At 41.8% G+C, this 17,995-nt stretch overlaps 1 protein-coding gene across 1 annotated transcript in view; it reads right to left on the reverse strand.

Annotated features, from left to right (window-relative positions):
* Positions 1-17,995, reverse strand: part of LOC144595281 (PC3-like endoprotease variant B) — a 560,764-nt gene that overhangs the window by 216,684 nt on the left and 326,085 nt on the right. Inside the window, exon 11 of the mRNA XM_078402585.1 lies at positions 14,800-14,900. Coding sequence (XP_078258711.1) covers positions 14,800-14,900 — 101 coding nt within the window. The remainder of the gene's footprint in view (positions 1-14,799; positions 14,901-17,995) is intronic.

Here is a 17,995-nt window from a genome sequence, read left to right on the forward strand (position 1 = left end):
TATCAATTTAACTAAATGGGAATATAAAATGTACTTAAGATTTGCAAATAATTATTAGAAATGCTGAGGGACGTTTAGTTTTGATGAACTCACATAAATATCCACAACTACCCTGCTGCTTTAATTTTACCTCCAGTTGTTTTATTATGTTAAGAATTGTCAGCGGGAAGCTCTATAAATTGTTATTGGCGCCGCTGAGGGATTGCATTGTATACAAAGTAAACTTGGTTTTGTTGCTAAACAAGTAAAGGCGGGTTTTAAAAATCAGACGTAAAATCTCTGATCTCAGGGGAAGTCCCAAAACAGCCATTGCCACCGAGAGTAAATCTCAACATAGGAGGAAACATTTTTCAATAAGTACAATTGCCAAATAAGTAGGAGGAATTAAACACCATGAAACCTTTAGAAATCAGGGTGCATGAAAACACATAGCAGGAGGGGAGCATCCGGCAAAACGGCAACTAGTTAGCAGCTGCCACTATGACCTCTAACTGCAGCCATGGCAACTAGGCTAAAGATGAAGTTCAGTTTTATTATTCTCACACCCACAATGTCAAGCTTGTGAATCCCAGTGCTATTTTGCAACTGAAATCAGTAAACAGATCTGTGTTCATTGGACCAACGCTGATATCCTTTAGCTAATGAGTGCAATCATCACTCTTGCCAGAAACTGCTGCATGAGGAGATAATATGTACTGTGGTAATATTTACCCAAAACATGATGAAATGGTCACAAGAAGGAGCAAAGGCTTAATGTGATGCAGAAATATTTCTATCACCAGTGCTGTTAGATCCATTTGCGCTTTTAATTTAGGTGCTGTATTTGTAAGGAAGAAAACAAGCAAGCTGCTATATGTTGGAAATACATCTTGTCTTTCCACAAGGATATTATTTCTTCAAAGACTTCACAAGGAGCAAAATAGAAGTCACAACAGAAGAGGACATTATAGACTGTCTTGAGTTCATTACTGTCCAAAACAGCCTGATCAAAATCTTCAGCTATTCCTCTGCGTAAAATTCACCTTCAAGTTGAATTGTAGTGAATGGGGGTACAGCTAAGTGGGAGAGCATTTGACTGCAGATCAAATCCCTCTTTAGGGCGGCAAGGTGGCACAGTGGTTGGGTTGCTGCCTTACAGCGCCAGAGACCCGGGTTCGATCCTGACTACCATTGCTGTCTGTGGCAGATGTACATGTTCTTCCCATAACTGCGTGGGTTTTCTCCAGGTGCTTCAGTTTCCTCCCACACTCCAAAGACATACAGGTTTATAGGTTGTGTAATGCTCTTCAGTAAAAATTGTAACAAAAATTGTCCCTAGTGTGTAGGATAGTGTAAGTGTGCAGAAATCGCTGGTCAGTGCAGACTCGGTGGGCAGAAAGGCCTGTTTCCACGCTGTATTTCTAAACTAAACTAAACTAATTTGGTAATGGTTAGGACTGCTAATAGGAAGCACCACAGTGTAAATTAGAACTTTCTTGCATGCAAAGCAAAGATGCTTTAATATCAATAGAGGATAACATAAGATTTTACATTTTGTGTTGCATGATTCATCAAGCCTACTGCTGCCCTGCAACATCCAAATGAAAGTGAGAAAAGCAGGTCACCATTGCACCTTTACAGGCACAAGCATCTTTCTAAGTTGCCAATGTAGAGACATTAGCTGGCTGTTCATCTCTCCTGCAATTTTTCTTGGGTTATCCCCACACTTCATTACAAACACATCCATTACAGATGCCTCAATTATTTACATTAGCTCCCAGATCTCCAAAGCCTTCACATTAAAATTCACCATCTTGCATTTAAATTTCCTGTTTGTCTCTTTCTCTGTAATTTCTTCTAGTCCACAATTTCCCCCTCTCAGCCTGTCTTCAGGCAATCCAGTAGAGTCAATAAGGCTTTACGAATGTCAGAACATATTTGGCAACTTTATTAACGTTTGTTGAGGATGTGATAGACAGGTTGGATAAAATAAACCAGTAGATGCAATGTATTTGGTTTTTCAGACAGCATTTAATAAGATGCTGTAGAAAAAACCATCGTACAAAGATCACAGAGTTGAGGAGGGAGTAATAAATTAGTGCGGATGAGCATTCTGATAAACCTATTCTACACTCACTTCAAATCTTCCACATCCTTCCTGCAATGGGGCAACCAGAACTGCATACAATACCCCAAATGTTGCTTTGGAATGCCAGCTCTAGGAGGCAGAGTGGTGTCCATTGTTGCATGTTCTCCTTTTATGATTGGGCTTTGTCAAGGAGTCAGAATGCATACATTGTCAGAGTCAGAATAAATGCATTGTCAGAGCAAACCCACTTTCTGGTGGTGTATTTGTAGATATGCTGCACATTAAGGAACTGAATAGGCAACGCATAAAGAATATGGTACAAATGGGAGCAAATGGAATTAGTGTAGATGGGCAAAAAAAGGTCAGCATTGATGTTGTGAGCCTTGGGGCCCATTTCTTTGCTGTACAACTCTATGCATCTATGAAATCTCTTGCAATTTGGAAAATCTGAGAATTCAAATGGGGCTCCTTAGAAACCTGCAATCTTCGGGAATCTATATGTTCTTGCAGCCTCCCACTCTCTATTATAGAAAACGATTAAATCTGCTCTGGAACTGAAAGCACCTTCCGGGTGCACATGTCTAATGCGACTTGTGAAATCTCACAGATGTCTATTACACCAGCTAGAAATCTAGAGACAGGAGTCAAGAATGTGTAAATGTCATAAGTACCGACAACAAAATGATGAAATTGTTCAGAGGCACAGAAAGTGATGGTCGCTGTGATCCTCACCTGACCCATCAAGGTACCCATGGCCTGCTCTGTTGCTGCAGTTGTAGATGCAACTTGAGACATACCTCTGTCAGTACCTTCTTAGAGAAGTGATAGTAGGCTTCGCTGTGAGGTGCACATCAAAATGGGTGGCATATTGGCACAGCTGGTAGAGCTGCTGCCTCACACCATCAGAGACTCAGCTTTGATCCTGACCTTGGGTGCTTTCTGTGTGGAGTTTGCATGTTCTCCCTGTGACTTTGAGAGATGGGTTTGTGCGGTAATTGGCTTCGGTAAATTACCTGTCGTGTGTACAGAGTGGACAAGAACGTGGGATAGCATAGAACTTGTAGGAGCCATTTATGTTTAAGCTAGCTACTGTTGGCATATTATATTATTTTGTCTAGATATCGCTTGCCATATTATTTTGGGCACGGGGGGGGGGGGGGCGGTTGTTAGATGTACAGGGTGCTGTCAATATATGGGCATAAGGGACTGGGAGTAGCAAGATACAGGGAGGGAGAGTATACAGTTCTGACTAGACATGGACAGACCAGGGGACGGACCAGGGGACCGACCTGGGGACCGACCTGGGGACAGACCTGGGGACGGACCAGGGGACGGACCAGGGGACCGACCTGGGGACCGACCTGGGGACAGACCTGGGGACAGACCTGGGGACAGACCTGGGGACAGACCATCAACTGGAAAGATCTGAGACCTGGGACCAGACCAGGGACAGAGCAGCCAGCTTTGACTTGTATGCAAAATAAGTGTAGCCTGGTATGTTCATCTCCTTGTTTATACAACTACTTCGATAAACAACTAATTAAACTGGAAAAGACGGCGGAAAGATCTGTTCTGCTGGCGTTTCCATACGATCACTCTGACTCCCTGTGTAGTAATGGCAATTGGAAAAATAGTCACTGGAAAAATTGGAAAGTTGCCATTACATTTTAGGTAAGAACTAGCTTTATGAGTGAGACTGGAGCTTGTGAATCAACTGGACGGAACAAGGATTGTTTTATTTCACAAGCCTGACGCCGAATCCCACAGACTGGACAAAGTCATCACCTGCGCTAATCTAACGAACTGAGATTGAAAACCTCGAAAGCCAACATGCAGGGCAAGTGAGTACGTACAGCATTAAGCTTCATTGGAGAAGCTATATGTGATAAGCTGCATTGGAAAACGGGTTCTGTAATGGAGAATTGAGAACAAAGAAGTGACCTTGAGAATCGCACAATATCAGTTGTTTTGTATATTTGTGCTGTTACGACCTTTACGTTAACGTGTCTTAAAGGGATAGTGTACAAGTATGTCTGTGGTCAGATCTGATGCTCAGTCACAAGATGGCGATGTTGAAAAGGAAAAAAAGGGTTATTAAACACACTGCCAAGGGCTTGGAATCGCTCATTGAAAAGCACCAGAAGAGGAAAAGCTCAAGATGTAAACAAGCTATCAAGTTAATGGAAATGCTGAACGAGCGCATGGAATCAAGGTAAAATGTAAATGGTGCAATCTAACCTGATTCAATTAATCAAGCTCTGTGATGAAGTCGAAGAAAATTACGAGGCATTGGTGAAGTTACCACTGCCTGAAGATGAATTCAAAAAGCAAAATCAGTTGCAATGAAATGGAACATCTCACCTATATAGAGGAAATGAATGTCGCTTCCAATATGAAGACTATCCTAAAACTGCCTCACAAGCTCAGAAACAAGTGGAGGGATAAGGCAGGGGCACCTTGGATATCGAACTAGATTTTCTGACCTAGTAGACTTCATAGAGAAACAAGTGAAGATACTATCAGCTAAGCCGGTTGTAACTGTCAAAAGCTCTACTTTTGCTAAGGCAAGAGAAAAGCAGCAACTAAGAGGAAACAGTTTTGCAACAACTGCAATACCTGAAGAAGCACAGGTGCAAGAAAATCTGACAGCAAATAGAATGAAAAGAAATGTATCTACCACCAACCCAGAAGGTTCTTGTTTGTTCTGTAACAAAGGTGGTCACGCATTAGGGCGATGTCCACAGACCAGGAAGAAGGGGCACAGAGAAAAGATAGATTTCTTAAAGGAGAAGGGAGTCTGTTTTGGATGTTTGCAAATAGGTCACATGAGCAAAGACTGCAAGAGTCGTTTGACTTGTGATGCATGCAACCAAAATCATCCTGAAATACTTCACATTGAACAAAAGGATAAAGAAAATAAACCAGTACATACAGAACAGAATGAAAAACCAATTGGGAGTAATGCTGTTCTCTCACCTCAAATGTGTGGGAATATTGGGGCCAGTGATAAAACCTGCATCTTCTCCATTGTACCAGTACAAGTAAAGAGCCACAAGGGGAGTACAGTGTTGCAAACCTATGCATTTTTGGATCATGGAAGTTCATCTACCTTTTGCACAGAAAGCTTGATGAGAAGGCTGAACATTACAGGACCAAAGACCAAAATGCTCTTGCGTACCATCAACCAAGTGAAGCCTGTGACCAGTCATCATATCTCAGGTTGGGAAGTATATAGTCCGGACAAAGACGGCTTTATTCAACTATCTGATGTGTCCACACATATGACCATGCCTGTTTCCCAGCTAAACATTCCCAGACAAGCAGACTGACACAATGGCCTCACTTGAAGGATATCAAGATTCCTGAAATAGACTCTGGCTTTGACCTACTCATCGGGACAAATGCTTCAAAGGTATTGGAACCTTGGGAGCTGGTCAGCAGCCAAGCGGATGGACCATACGCCGTGAGGACCCTACTGGGGTGGGTCATCTATGTTCCCTTGAGAAGAGACAACGACAGCAGGGATGTAAATGGCTGCCCTGCTGCTGCTGTCAATTGAATATTCATTGCAAACCTAGAACAGCTACTGGTCAAACAATACAATCACAACTTCAGTGAAAGAACTAGCAAGGAAACAGAGGAAATGGCCAGAGAAGATGTAAAGTTCTTGGATATTGTGAATCACTCAGCAAGGATGACAGATGGGCACTTTTGTCTAGACTTACCTTTTAAACAAAAAAGCGCCAGCGTGCCAAATAATCGTTGCATTGCTGAGCAGAGCATCCAGAGCCTGAAACGGGAGTTTGGCAAGAATAAGAAATGTCACGATGAATATACATCTTTCCTCACTGAAATGATTGACAATGGTTATGCTGAAAGGGGACCAGTGGACCAGCTGAATCGAAGTGATGGCGAACTCTGGTACATCCCTCACCACGGGGTGTATCACTCAAAGAAAGGAACTTTAAGGGTGGTCTTTGACTGTGGTGGAACCTTCAAAGGAACAACACATAACTCAACTGCTACAGGGTCCAGACCTAACCAACTCACTCATTGGAGTTCACATCAGATTCAGACAAGAACCGGTTGATTTGATGGCTGACATCAAAGCAATGTTTCATTAGGTCAAGGTATCAGAAAAGCATATTGACTATCTGCTATTTCTGTGGTGGCCCGATGGTGATGTGCAGCAAGATCTTGTTGAATACCGGATGAAGGTACATCTTTTTGGAGCCGTGTCGTCACCAAGTTGTGCAAACTTTGCATTATGGAAAACTGCTGAGGACAACAAAGCTCACTTTCCAGCAGAGGTGACAAACACAATAAAGAACAACTTCGACATAGATGATTGTTTAAAATCCATGCCTTCGGAACAAGAAGCAGTTCAGATGGTACAAGACCTGACTGCCATCTGCCAAAAGGGAGGATTCATGCTGTCAAAATGGATTAGCAACAGTCGTGCAGTATTGGCATCCATTCCACAAGAAAACAGAACTAAAGAGATCATGGAGTTGGACTTGGACAAAGACAATCTGCCAATGGAAAGAGCACTGGGATTGCACTGGTGTGTTGAAACAGATGTGTTCATGTTCAGAATTGCTGCACAGGATCGACCATCCTGTCCGTGGTCGGCTCTAAATGCGGTCCTTTAGGATTTCTCGCACCATTTGCTCTGCCAGCCGAGTTGATTATGCAGGAGGTCTGCAAGGAAAAACTTGGATGGGAGTTTTCAGACGCCACTTTTCAGACCCCAGCGAAAGTGGCTACGGTACTGTTTCATATCCAAGACTGAAAAACGATAGCAAAGAAGTGCATGTTGCATCATAGAGTGGCACCATTAAAACAGATGACAATTCCCAGAATGGAGCTTACAGCTGTCAGAGTTGACACGATGCTGCAAAAAGAATTACAGCTTCAACTGGACAAATCCATCTTCTGGACCGATAGCACAACAGTGCTTAAGTACATCAACAACAAAACCAAACGATTTCAAACATTTGTAGCAAACACGATCTCTTTTGGAAGGGATGCAACTGATATATCACAATGGAGATATGTTAGCACAAAGGAAAATCCTGCAGATGAAGCCTTTGGAAGACTAACAGTAAATCGCTTCTTAAGCTGTAAAAGATGGAACAAAGGACCAGAGTTTCCCTGTAAGCCAGACAGAGAATGACCAAAATCTCACTTGGAATCTGCAATCTCTGCTAATGATCCAGAAATCAAGCAAGATATCACAATGAACGTCATTGCCAAAGATCCATTGAACTCCACAAACTCTCTGATCACCTATTTCTCATCATGGAGGAATCTGAAAACTTCCGTAGCTTGGCTTCTTAAGGTAAAGATAACGCTGTTGCAGTTGACTCATAGGAGAAAGGAGATTCAGACTGCTGTGAGTACCTTTGAAAAGGATCCTGGCAAACTGAGGGAAAAGGTTGAAAAGGAGATGCAAGTCTTTAAAGCAATACTCCGCGGACAATGTTTATGGCCTGAAGATCTTTTCTAAGCAGAAAGCACAATCATCTCTTTCAGTCAAAGATAAAGATTCAAAGAAGAATTATCAGTAATAGAAGCTGGTAGAAATGGTGTCAAAAGAAGCAGTCATTTGTACAAACTGGATCCGGTGCTGGATGATGGACTATTGAGAGTAGGTGGTCGCCTGAATAGACTAGTGATGCATGAAGAAGCTAATACTACCACCTGGTCTCTTTGTAAAGGAAGACTTATACATTAAACGCAGATGGAGACAGTTGCAATATATGGCAGATTTGTTTTTAAACGATGGACACAAGAATACTTGCCTCTAATCCAAGAACGACAACGGTGGTCAAAGGTAAAAAGAAGCTTTGCTCCAGGTGACATTGTTGTGGTGGCTGATTCCACTGCACCACAAGGCTCCTGGCTAATGGGCAGAATATTGGAGACCATACCAGATGCACAAGGTCTTGTGCGCACAGTTCGACTTCAGACTAAGAGCAACATCTTGGAAAGACCAATAACAAAAATAGGTCTGCTCCAAGAAGCTGAGACCTGAGTACTGCAAAGACTGGTGGCCCTAAAGATTGAAGAATCACTAAAGTAGATTAGATGCCAACACAGAGTACATACCATTTATTTTTTGATTATGTGTAGTTTTATAGCTCCTTTTAATGTGTATTGGTAATTGTTTCGTTATACATGTAGAAAAAGTAGGGGGCCAGTGTGTAGGAGCCATTTATATTTAGGCTAGCTACTGTTGGCATATTATATTATTTTGTCTAGATATATCTTGCCGTATTATTTTGGACACTTGGGGATGGTCGTTCGATGTACAGGGTGGTGTATATATACGTGCATAAGGGACTGGGAGTAGCCAGATACAGGGAGGGAGAGTAGGGGACAGACCTGGGGACCGACCTGGGGGCGGACCTGGGGGCGAACCTGGGGGCGAACCTGGGGGCGGACCAGGGGGCGGACCAGGGGGCCGACCTGGGGGCCGACCTGGGGGCCGACCTGGGGACCGACCTGGGGACCGACCTGGGGACCGACCTGGGGACCGACCTGGGGACCGACCTGGGGACCGACCATCGACTGGAAAGAACTGAGACCTGGGAACAGACCATAGACAGAGCAGCCATCTATGGCTTGTATGCAAAATAAGTATAGCCTGGTATGTTCATCTCCTTGTTTGTACAACTACTTCAATAAACAACTAATTAAACTGGAAAAAAACGACTGGAAGATCTGTTCCGTTGGTTTTGCATAAGATCACTTTAACTCCCTGTGTAGTAATGGCAATAGGAAAAATAGTCACTGGAAAAATTTGGAAAGTTGCCATTACAGAACTAGTGTGAACGGGTGATCAATGGTTGGTGTGGACATGGTGAACTGATCTCTTCTGCCCACACATGATCCACATCCCTCCATTCCCTGCAAATCCCACCATCCGCAGCTCTTTGTTTTATCATCTCCAGCCTTTGTGACCATCTCCATCCTTCTCTCCTCTCCTGAATTATCTTCCAATTAATCCCTCCTTATCTGGGGGCCACCTAACACTTGCCAGTTCTTGTCCTCAGCCTTCCCCTCTCTTCTTTCTACTAGCTATCACTCCCCTACTCCAGTCTTGAAAAAGGGTCCTGACCCGACACTATTTCCCTGTTAGGGCAGCACGGTGGTGCAGCAGTAGAGTTGCTGCCTTACAGTGTCAGAGACCCTGGTTTGATCAATGTGAATTGATCAATATGTGAATTGAATACAATATGGAGATTGTATGTTCTCCCTGTGACCTGGTGGGTTTCAAATAACATCAAATATACATCTTAATGCAATTTGTGCATTCAACGTCCTGTTTTTATCCTTACCAATTCAACAGAACTTTTAACTTAGAAGAGATTGAAGGAGAAGCAATGATCTAGATTACTTTTGTGGGATCTAGTGACAATCCTATCAATGTGACCTCAGTCAACCACATTTTTTGTTTCATTTCATTTAAATGATATCAACTCATCTATTGCATCCTGATAGCATCTGTAGTTAGATCAACATGATTGCTCTGCATAATTACACCAAATGACTGTGAACCAATTTATAAATACCTCACTTCATTATGTCCAATCTTTCATTTCATTAAAACAACATCAATTAGCGAAACAAACACAGAAATAAAGTACAAAATTATTTATCTTTCTAAATGTCAATGCATGAGTATTTTAAATCGCATAATTTTTTGTTGGTCTGCCCTGTGAAATATTGCACCTGTACTGCTCCTTACTGAGTACCCACTTGTTCTTATTTGAGATACTAAAGGGAACTACATTTGTTGGAATATTTTGCATCCAAATGGGACATATAATTTGGGGTGTGAAGAAGATATTTGCAGCAGTTAGCCTGATTGTTTTTTTGCGACTGATGATCGGCTTGACATATTCACATTGAGGGCATATTAGTAGGCCCCCCTCAGACATGGCTGACCATGGGTAATGCATCCTAGTTGTTGGCTGCTTGCTCCAAACCTCAGCCAGAGCTGCGTCGCTTGTGGCTGAAGAGACCAATGTGGGAGTGACAGTCTCTGTCACAAAGGTCACATTCGTCTGTTGAAGTTGCTGCGCTCCTTTCTGTGTGCTCGCTTGTCTGCCGCTGCGTTCATCAGTTTCTCGTCCCCCGTTTTGAGATGTTGGTTCAGGGTACCTCTCCACATCATGCGGTCAGCTGCAAGGTTCTCCCAGGACTTCACATCGATGTCAAGCACCTTCATATCTCTCTTGCAGACATCCTTGTAACGTAGCTGGTGGCGGCCGATGGTTCTCCTCCCAGATGTCAGCTCTCCATAGAGGATGTCTTTTGGAATACGGCCATCCTCCATGCGGTGGACATGGCCCAGCCACCGCAACCTGCTCTGCCTGAGTAGAGTGTACATACTCGGAAGGCCAGCGCGAGACAGAATCTCGGAATTGGACACTCTGTCTTGCCAGGATATACCCAGGATACAGCGGATGCTTCTAAGGTGGAAGGTGTTGAGTCTTCTCTCCAGTATGGTATATCTAGTCCATGTCTCACTGCCGTACAGCAGCGTGCTGTTGACACAGGCATTGTAGACTGCTATCTTTGTCTTCACTGTCAGCTTTAGGTTGGTCCACACTCGAGTTGTGAGATGAGCGAGACGTATAATTTGGGGTGTGATAAAGATATATGCAGCAGTTAGCCTGATTGTTTGTGGCTGATGAGCTGCTTGACATATCCACATTGGGGGCATACTACTACTCAGGGAATATCCTACTAGGAATATTTGCGATCCTTGTTAGATTAGCCGAAAATCTCCAACACCTTGGCCCATATGTTAATTTGGGCCGGTTATCAAGTGTCAATTTTTTCTTCCCAAAGACAAAAGGTCCAGGCTATCTGCATAAAACTGGTCAGACCGGGCCAGGATGACGGTGAAGTGCTGCTGGTTCCCTCATGCTTTTAGAGGCGGCTTCCCCAACTGAAGAAATGAATTTCAGATTCCCTCCCTGGCTGACAGCAACCCTGAAGCAAATCCTGGGGAAGGTGTAAGAGGAAGAGAGCAAGAGAATGGTGCATAAATGTACTTTTCACCAGTTGGCGGAGATACTGTGGGGTAGGAGAGATTGGAAACAGCAGGAGAGATTGCCATTCCAAAGGTAGCCACAAAATACTGGAGTAATTCAACGGGTCAGGCAGCATCTCTGGAGAAAAGGAATTGGTGATGTTTCGGGTCGAGACCCTTCATGGGACTGACATTACCATTCTAATCTATTTCCAGGTCAATTTGAAGACATTAATTACATGCTATTTTATCGGGAGCTGCCGGATAGACTACATCTATACAGTCTAGGACCAGAGGACAGCCTCAAAACACAAGGATGCTTATTAAAGGTGCCAGGGACTATGTAGAGAAGGCAGGAGAATGGGGTTGAGAGGGAAAGATCAGCCATGATTGAACGGTGGAACAGACTTGATGAGCCAAATGGCCTAATTCTGCTATTACTGATGAACTTATGGACCTACATTTAGAATGAAGATGTGGAGGAATCTCTTTAGCCAGAGTTCATTGCCACAGATGGAGGTAGAGGCCAAGTCATTGGGTATTTTTAAAGCAGAGATTGATAGGTTCTTGACTAGTAAGGATGTCAAAGTTATCGGGAAGAAGGCTGGAGAATGGGGGTGAGAGAGAAAAATAGATCAGCCATGATCGAATGCAGAGCAGACTTGATGGGCCGAATGGCCTAATTCTGGCCCTTTGTCTTATGAACTTACCTCAAATTATATACAGAGCAGGCCTAGCCCAATTTCCCCAGATGAATCCCTAAACAACCATTAGTTCCCATTTTAGCATGTATGGGCAGCTTCTTTAGTTGCCTGTAAAACATTTTTCGTGTTGTGATGAAAGGTCTTCAACCTTAAGCCCTTAAGCATTAATCCTATTTCCCTTTCCATTAATGCTGCCAGACCCGCTGTCATTTTCAGCATCTTTCGCTTTAACTTCAGATTTTCAGCGTTTGAAAATGATGGATTTTCATTTTTCAGATGGTCTTTCATGCAACGCATTTTATGATAAAAAGCCCAAGCCAGGCAACTCTCTGCATGCTGGTCCCAGGTGGATCTGCAATCATTCATTACAATTGCTCCACTCTTTTAAACCTCCCATCCAACAGCAGCATTTCTCACTCTATCTATGCTCTTCTTAATGTCTGTACACTGTAGACAGCTTGATTGTAATCATGTCTCGTCTTAACACCCAACAAAAAAGCTTTTCCCTATACCTCCGCCACACATGACAATAACAAACTAAACAAAACATTCTCTGCCTTGACCATAAAATTAAGAGCTGCCCAAGCATTCTTCCACTTGGCACAATGTAGACAAAATCCTTCATATCTACAAAATCTTTCTTTGTAAATGATTTCTATGTCTCTCCAATATTTGAGCATCAGCTCAGAGCTGAACTAATTCTTACCAGAGCACATTCAATATTGCCCTAATGTTGCTGAATCTATGAATTACTAAGGATCAGACATTGGTTCGGCCGCATTTGGAGTATTGCGTGCAGTTCTGGTCGCCTCATTATAGGAAGGATATGGAGCCTTTGGAGAGTGCAGATGGTGTTTTTACCAGAATGCTGCCTGGGATAGAGGGTTTCTGCTACAAACTTGGATTGTTTTATCTGGAATGTCAGAGAGTGAGGCAAAACTTGGTAGAAGAATATAAAGTTATGAAAGGCATGAATAGGGTAGACAGTCAGAGTGGAAATGTCCAATACTGGAGGGCATAGCTACACGATGAGAGGGAAAAGTTTAATAAAGATGTGCGGTGCATGTTTTATTAATCAGAGAGCGGCATTGCCAGGGGTGATGATGGAGGCAGATATGATAGTGGTGCTTAAGATTCTTTTGAACAGGCACTTGAAAGTGCATGGATTAGAGGGATATGGATCATGTACAGGTAGATGAGATCAGTTTAACTTGGCTCAACACTGTGGACTGAAGGGCCTGTTCCTATGTGTACTATTCTATGTCCTATGTTCTAGAATATTCCAAGTTACTCTCCGAGTGGTCATTTGTCTAAAGTTAACTTATTTAAATCATAAATTTGAGAAACTATTGTTCAATAGTGCACCTATTATCTATTGTCTATAATATTTTCAAAATATTTTTGGTTGCATTGAAAACTCTTCTGACTTAAGATTGATCACTGATGAAACCTTTATTCTCCTAGTATTTGCCTCACAATCCATGCTAATCATTTTCAGTGTTAGTGGTTGTGCTCACTGTGAGGTTGCCCTTAACACAGGTTTTATGTGTATAACACTTGAACTCAATGTGGAGCAGGTGCATCTATGGAAACAAACAACTGGCTAAGACAAGACAATTCAAAACACCCAACTTGTACATTTGGGAACATTTGTTTTGAATTAGTATAGATACATATAGATTGAATTATTTTTAAGCAAACCTGGCTAATCTTGATCCGCACTTCACAAAAATTTAATACCCACCTAACTAAATCAGAAATAAATACTTTCAATTTCTTGGAATTACCTCAAAATGTTTCAAGGTAAATAAATGGGCCTCAATTCTTTTTCAAATTCAGTCCCATTCTTTTCTCCTGAACCAAATTGATCTACCTAGGTTAGTGAATGTGACTTTTTTTCTTTGCTGACCATGAAACCAATAAACATTTTTCAACCATGTTACCATTTGTTTTATTTTTGTGAACAATCCTCAACTTGAGAATTTCCTTTGACACATCTGTACGTGGAACTGGTGAATCAATTCTTCTCAAGCACATTGAGCACATGTATAAAGTACAAAGTACTGGAGGAACTTAGCGTGTCAGGTATGGTCTGGAGAGGTGTAATTTTGGGTGAGGACCCTGCTTTAGACTGAGGTACCTGTATCCTTATCATTTTCCAGTCAGAGAATCTGGATTTCTTGGTTTACTTAGTTCTACTCAACACTTTCTGTACAAATGAACAAATTCGCACTTGCAACAAGTATGGAACAAACAATCGAAAATATGGAAAATGAAAATAGGTTATGAACATGCAAATGCTTTGACAGTTACCTTTCAGTAGGACCTTGCTTCAGATGTGCCTTACAAGAAACAATTATCATCTCTCCTCACTCTAAAGCCTGGGTGACTACTGTGTACCTGTGCTTCTGCTTTTTTTCCCAAAAATTACAGCAGGATCTTGATCAGCTGAGCAAGTGGGCTGAGGAATGACTAATGGAGTTTAATGCAGATAAGTGCAAGATGTTGCATTTTGGGAAATCAAACCAGGGCAGGACCTTCACAGCGAATGGCAGGCCCCTGGGGAGTGTTGAACAGCAGAGGGATCTGGCATCACAGGTAGATGAGGTGGTAAAGAAGGCATTTGGTACATTGGCTATCAACAGTCAGGATTTTAGATATAGAAGTTGGGATGTTATGTTACAGAACAAAACGTCAGTGAGGCCACATTTGGACAACTATGTTCAGTTTTGGTCATCCTGGTGTATGAACGATGTCATAAAGCTGGAAAGAGTGCAGAGAAGATTTACAAGGATGTTGCGGGGATTCAAGGGCCTGATCTTTGGGGAGAAGTTGGGCCGGCTAGGACTTTTGCAGGCCGAAGGGCCTGTTTCCAAGCTATATTTTTCAATCAATCTTTGAATCCATCAGGCATTTCAGAACAGGACAGTATTATGTATGGTATTTCTACATTACAGGTAATTTTGTGTTCCAATACTTACTTGACCTCAAGAACCAATGCAATTACACCAGCTGCCATTGGAGCTGCACTGGAAGTGCCTTTGAAGGTTTTGGTGCATTCATTATCGAGTTCAGTTGTCACCTGTTGAAAACAAAATAATTGCACTAATTGTACCATTAACAGGTCTGGCATTTCATTTGGTTCCCACCCACGGATTGCAACAACACTGACCACAAAGAAACTATGAAAAATATTAAGAGGTATTTATAATGGCACAATAAAATGTTTTTGAAAAGAGCCATGAAAATAATGGAAATTAATCCTAGCTTGTTATAAAATATGAACCATTACCTTATTCGTATTCTAATATAAATTAGCAATACAGTCATGTTTAGCTATTTAAAAATCCTAGTAGCATTTTATATTTTTGATTCAGGTGCTATGAAGACAGAAATGTGGTTTTATATAATTGCTTAAATCAAATTTATTACACTTCTCTATTCAAACATATTAAACTGGGCTGAGTGGAATCGACAAATCAAAAATTTGCTGTGAAATTAGTAGTTGTCTTGGACATTCCTTTGGCAATATACTGGAGCATGATCCGTAAATGCATTATTTGGCCATAATTTCTTTTAATAATATGGTTCATTTTGACAAGTAGCACAAATATATATTTGCCTTGTTCGTGAACCATTCATCTGACGAAAATTACTGCACTTTAGATATGAGATTCCTCATGACATCTTGACAATATAAGGCACTGTAATTATGTGATAAATCACAAACGTCTATGCATATTGCTGTTGATATGTGTAGTAGTTGATCCAGGCAAAGATGTCTGTCAATATCAATTATTGATCTATGATCGTAACATAAAATTAGTAGCACTATGCACTCCTATATAGTAGCTCACAAGTAGTGAAACTTGCACTGAATGCTATGTGCTTTATATCTATGTTATCAACAATATTTTATGAGTGTTTTATGAGACTAAATGTCCCAATGCACTTCACAGGATGATTAGTACACACCTTGTCACAGAGATGTGTCGAAAAGAAATGCAGATGCTGGTCTCTATCAAAGACAGACACAAAGTGCTGGATTAACTCAGCGGGTCAGGCAGCATCTGTTGAGAAAAAGGATGGGTTTTGTTTTGGGTCGGGACCCTTCTTCAGACTTTGGCTAAGTCTGAAGAAGGGTCCTGACCTGAAACATCACCCATCATTTTTCTCCAGCAATGCTGCCTGACCCGCTGAGTTAATCCAGCACTTTGTGTCTGTCTTGTGACAGAAATGGCATGTTGCCAGTCCTGCTTTGTTCTGGTCGTTTCTTACCTCCAGTTCCCTTCCCTCTACTTGCAGTCTGAAGAAGGGTCCCGACCAGTAAAGTCACCCATCCTTTTTGCACCATAGATGCGGCCTGACCCGTTGAGTTACTCTAGCACTTTGTGTCTATCGAGGCAAACACTAGTTCTCTGTCCGCCATGGTCTGCTGAATATCCCAGCTGCTAATCATTTTACCTCCCCTTCAAAATACTATACAGACCTTTCTGTCCTAGGCCTCCTCCATTACGATGAGCCCACACGTAAACTAGAAGAACAGGACATTCACCCAATAGAATGAACATTGAATTCTCCAATTTCAAATAATACATCTTCTCTCACCCCTGCACCCAGACCTACCCTGGAGCGCACACATTTCTCCCACTATCTTCCACCACCCTAGTCACCCTGCTCATTTCCCCACTTCCATACCCTCATCTCCCACCCCCAAGTCCCATATTTCCCTCTATCCACTTCCCTCCCTCCAGCTTTACATTTAACCACCTCATCTTTCCTTATCTTACATGCTTTGTCTGTTTTTCACCTCTAATCTTTGTCACTTGGTCTATCTCCCTTCAGACCCGGTGGTACAGCGGTAGAGGTGTTGGCTTAAAGTACCAGAGACCCAGGTTCGATCCTGACTAAGCGTGCTGTCTGTACAGAATTTGTATGTTCTCCCCATGACCTGCATGGGTTTTCTCCGAGAGCACTGGTTTCCTCCCATACTCCAATGACGTACCGGTTTGTAGGTTAATTGCTTTGGTAAAATTGTAAGTTGTCCCTAGTGTATAATATAATGTTTGTGTGCGGGAATCACTGCTCAGCGCGGAGTCAACGGGCCAAAGGGCCTGCTTCCCTGCTGTGTCTCTAAACTAAACTAAACTAACCTAACAGAACTGAGGAGGTACCTAAGCAACAGAATTGTAACATGGGGCGAATGCAACATGTAATAAAAGTGAACTGCAGATGCTAGTTTATACCAAAGATAGACATAAAATGCTCCAGCCTTTGATAGTTCATCACTGACATAGAGTAATACAACACGGAAACAGGCTCTTCAGACCAACTCATCCATACCGACCATAATGTCCCATCTAAGCTAGTCTCATTTGCCTGCATTTAGTCCATTGTCAATGGCTTTTGAAAATAATTCAAATAAATTTAAATATTTAAAAGATACAAGCTACTTAAAAAGGTTTAAAATAAACTTAATTTAAACTTAACATAACAACACTAAAATACTTTAGAAACGCTAATGCAATTGGGCAGTCAACATAGATTCATGAAATAGAAATCACATTTGATGTATCTCATAGTTTCTTGAAGTTGTAATGAGCATGAAAGACTAGGCAGGACCAGTGGATGTGGAGTACATGGACTTTGAGAAGGCCTTAGATAAAGTGCCTTACAAATTATTATTAATAAACGGAGAAGAGATGGGCTGTCATTTTTTGTTTTAAAAGAGGTAATTTGGCAGTCTGATCATTCATAAGGAAAAATTGGAATGATTCACGCATGGTGATGCATTAATTTAGCAGGGAAATGATGTACTGTTTCAGAGAAATGCCCAATAAATCTTTGTAGGAGATTATTTTAGCACTAAAAGAATTGAAGAACTGCAATTATTCTCACGAGATTCTGTTGACTTACAACAAATATGTAGGTTTCCTTCAATTTAATGCAACAGCCCAAAATACAGGTTGACATAAACTCCTTGAAAACACATAAAAGGCAGGTGCAAGTTAGACAAATGCAATGAGCTGATGTCAGAATCAGTAAAATGTACCAACGTGTAAAATGTTTTGCTTTTCAGATAAATCTTTCCATTTTCAATCTTATTCGATCACCAAAATAATTAGTTATGGAACACCAACTCTCCGGTATTCTTAATAGCAGTTTGAATAGCAGTAC

This window comes from Rhinoraja longicauda, chromosome 7 (assembly GCF_053455715.1).
Source record: "Rhinoraja longicauda isolate Sanriku21f chromosome 7, sRhiLon1.1, whole genome shotgun sequence".
Lineage (NCBI taxonomy): Eukaryota > Metazoa > Chordata > Chondrichthyes > Rajiformes > Arhynchobatidae > Rhinoraja > Rhinoraja longicauda.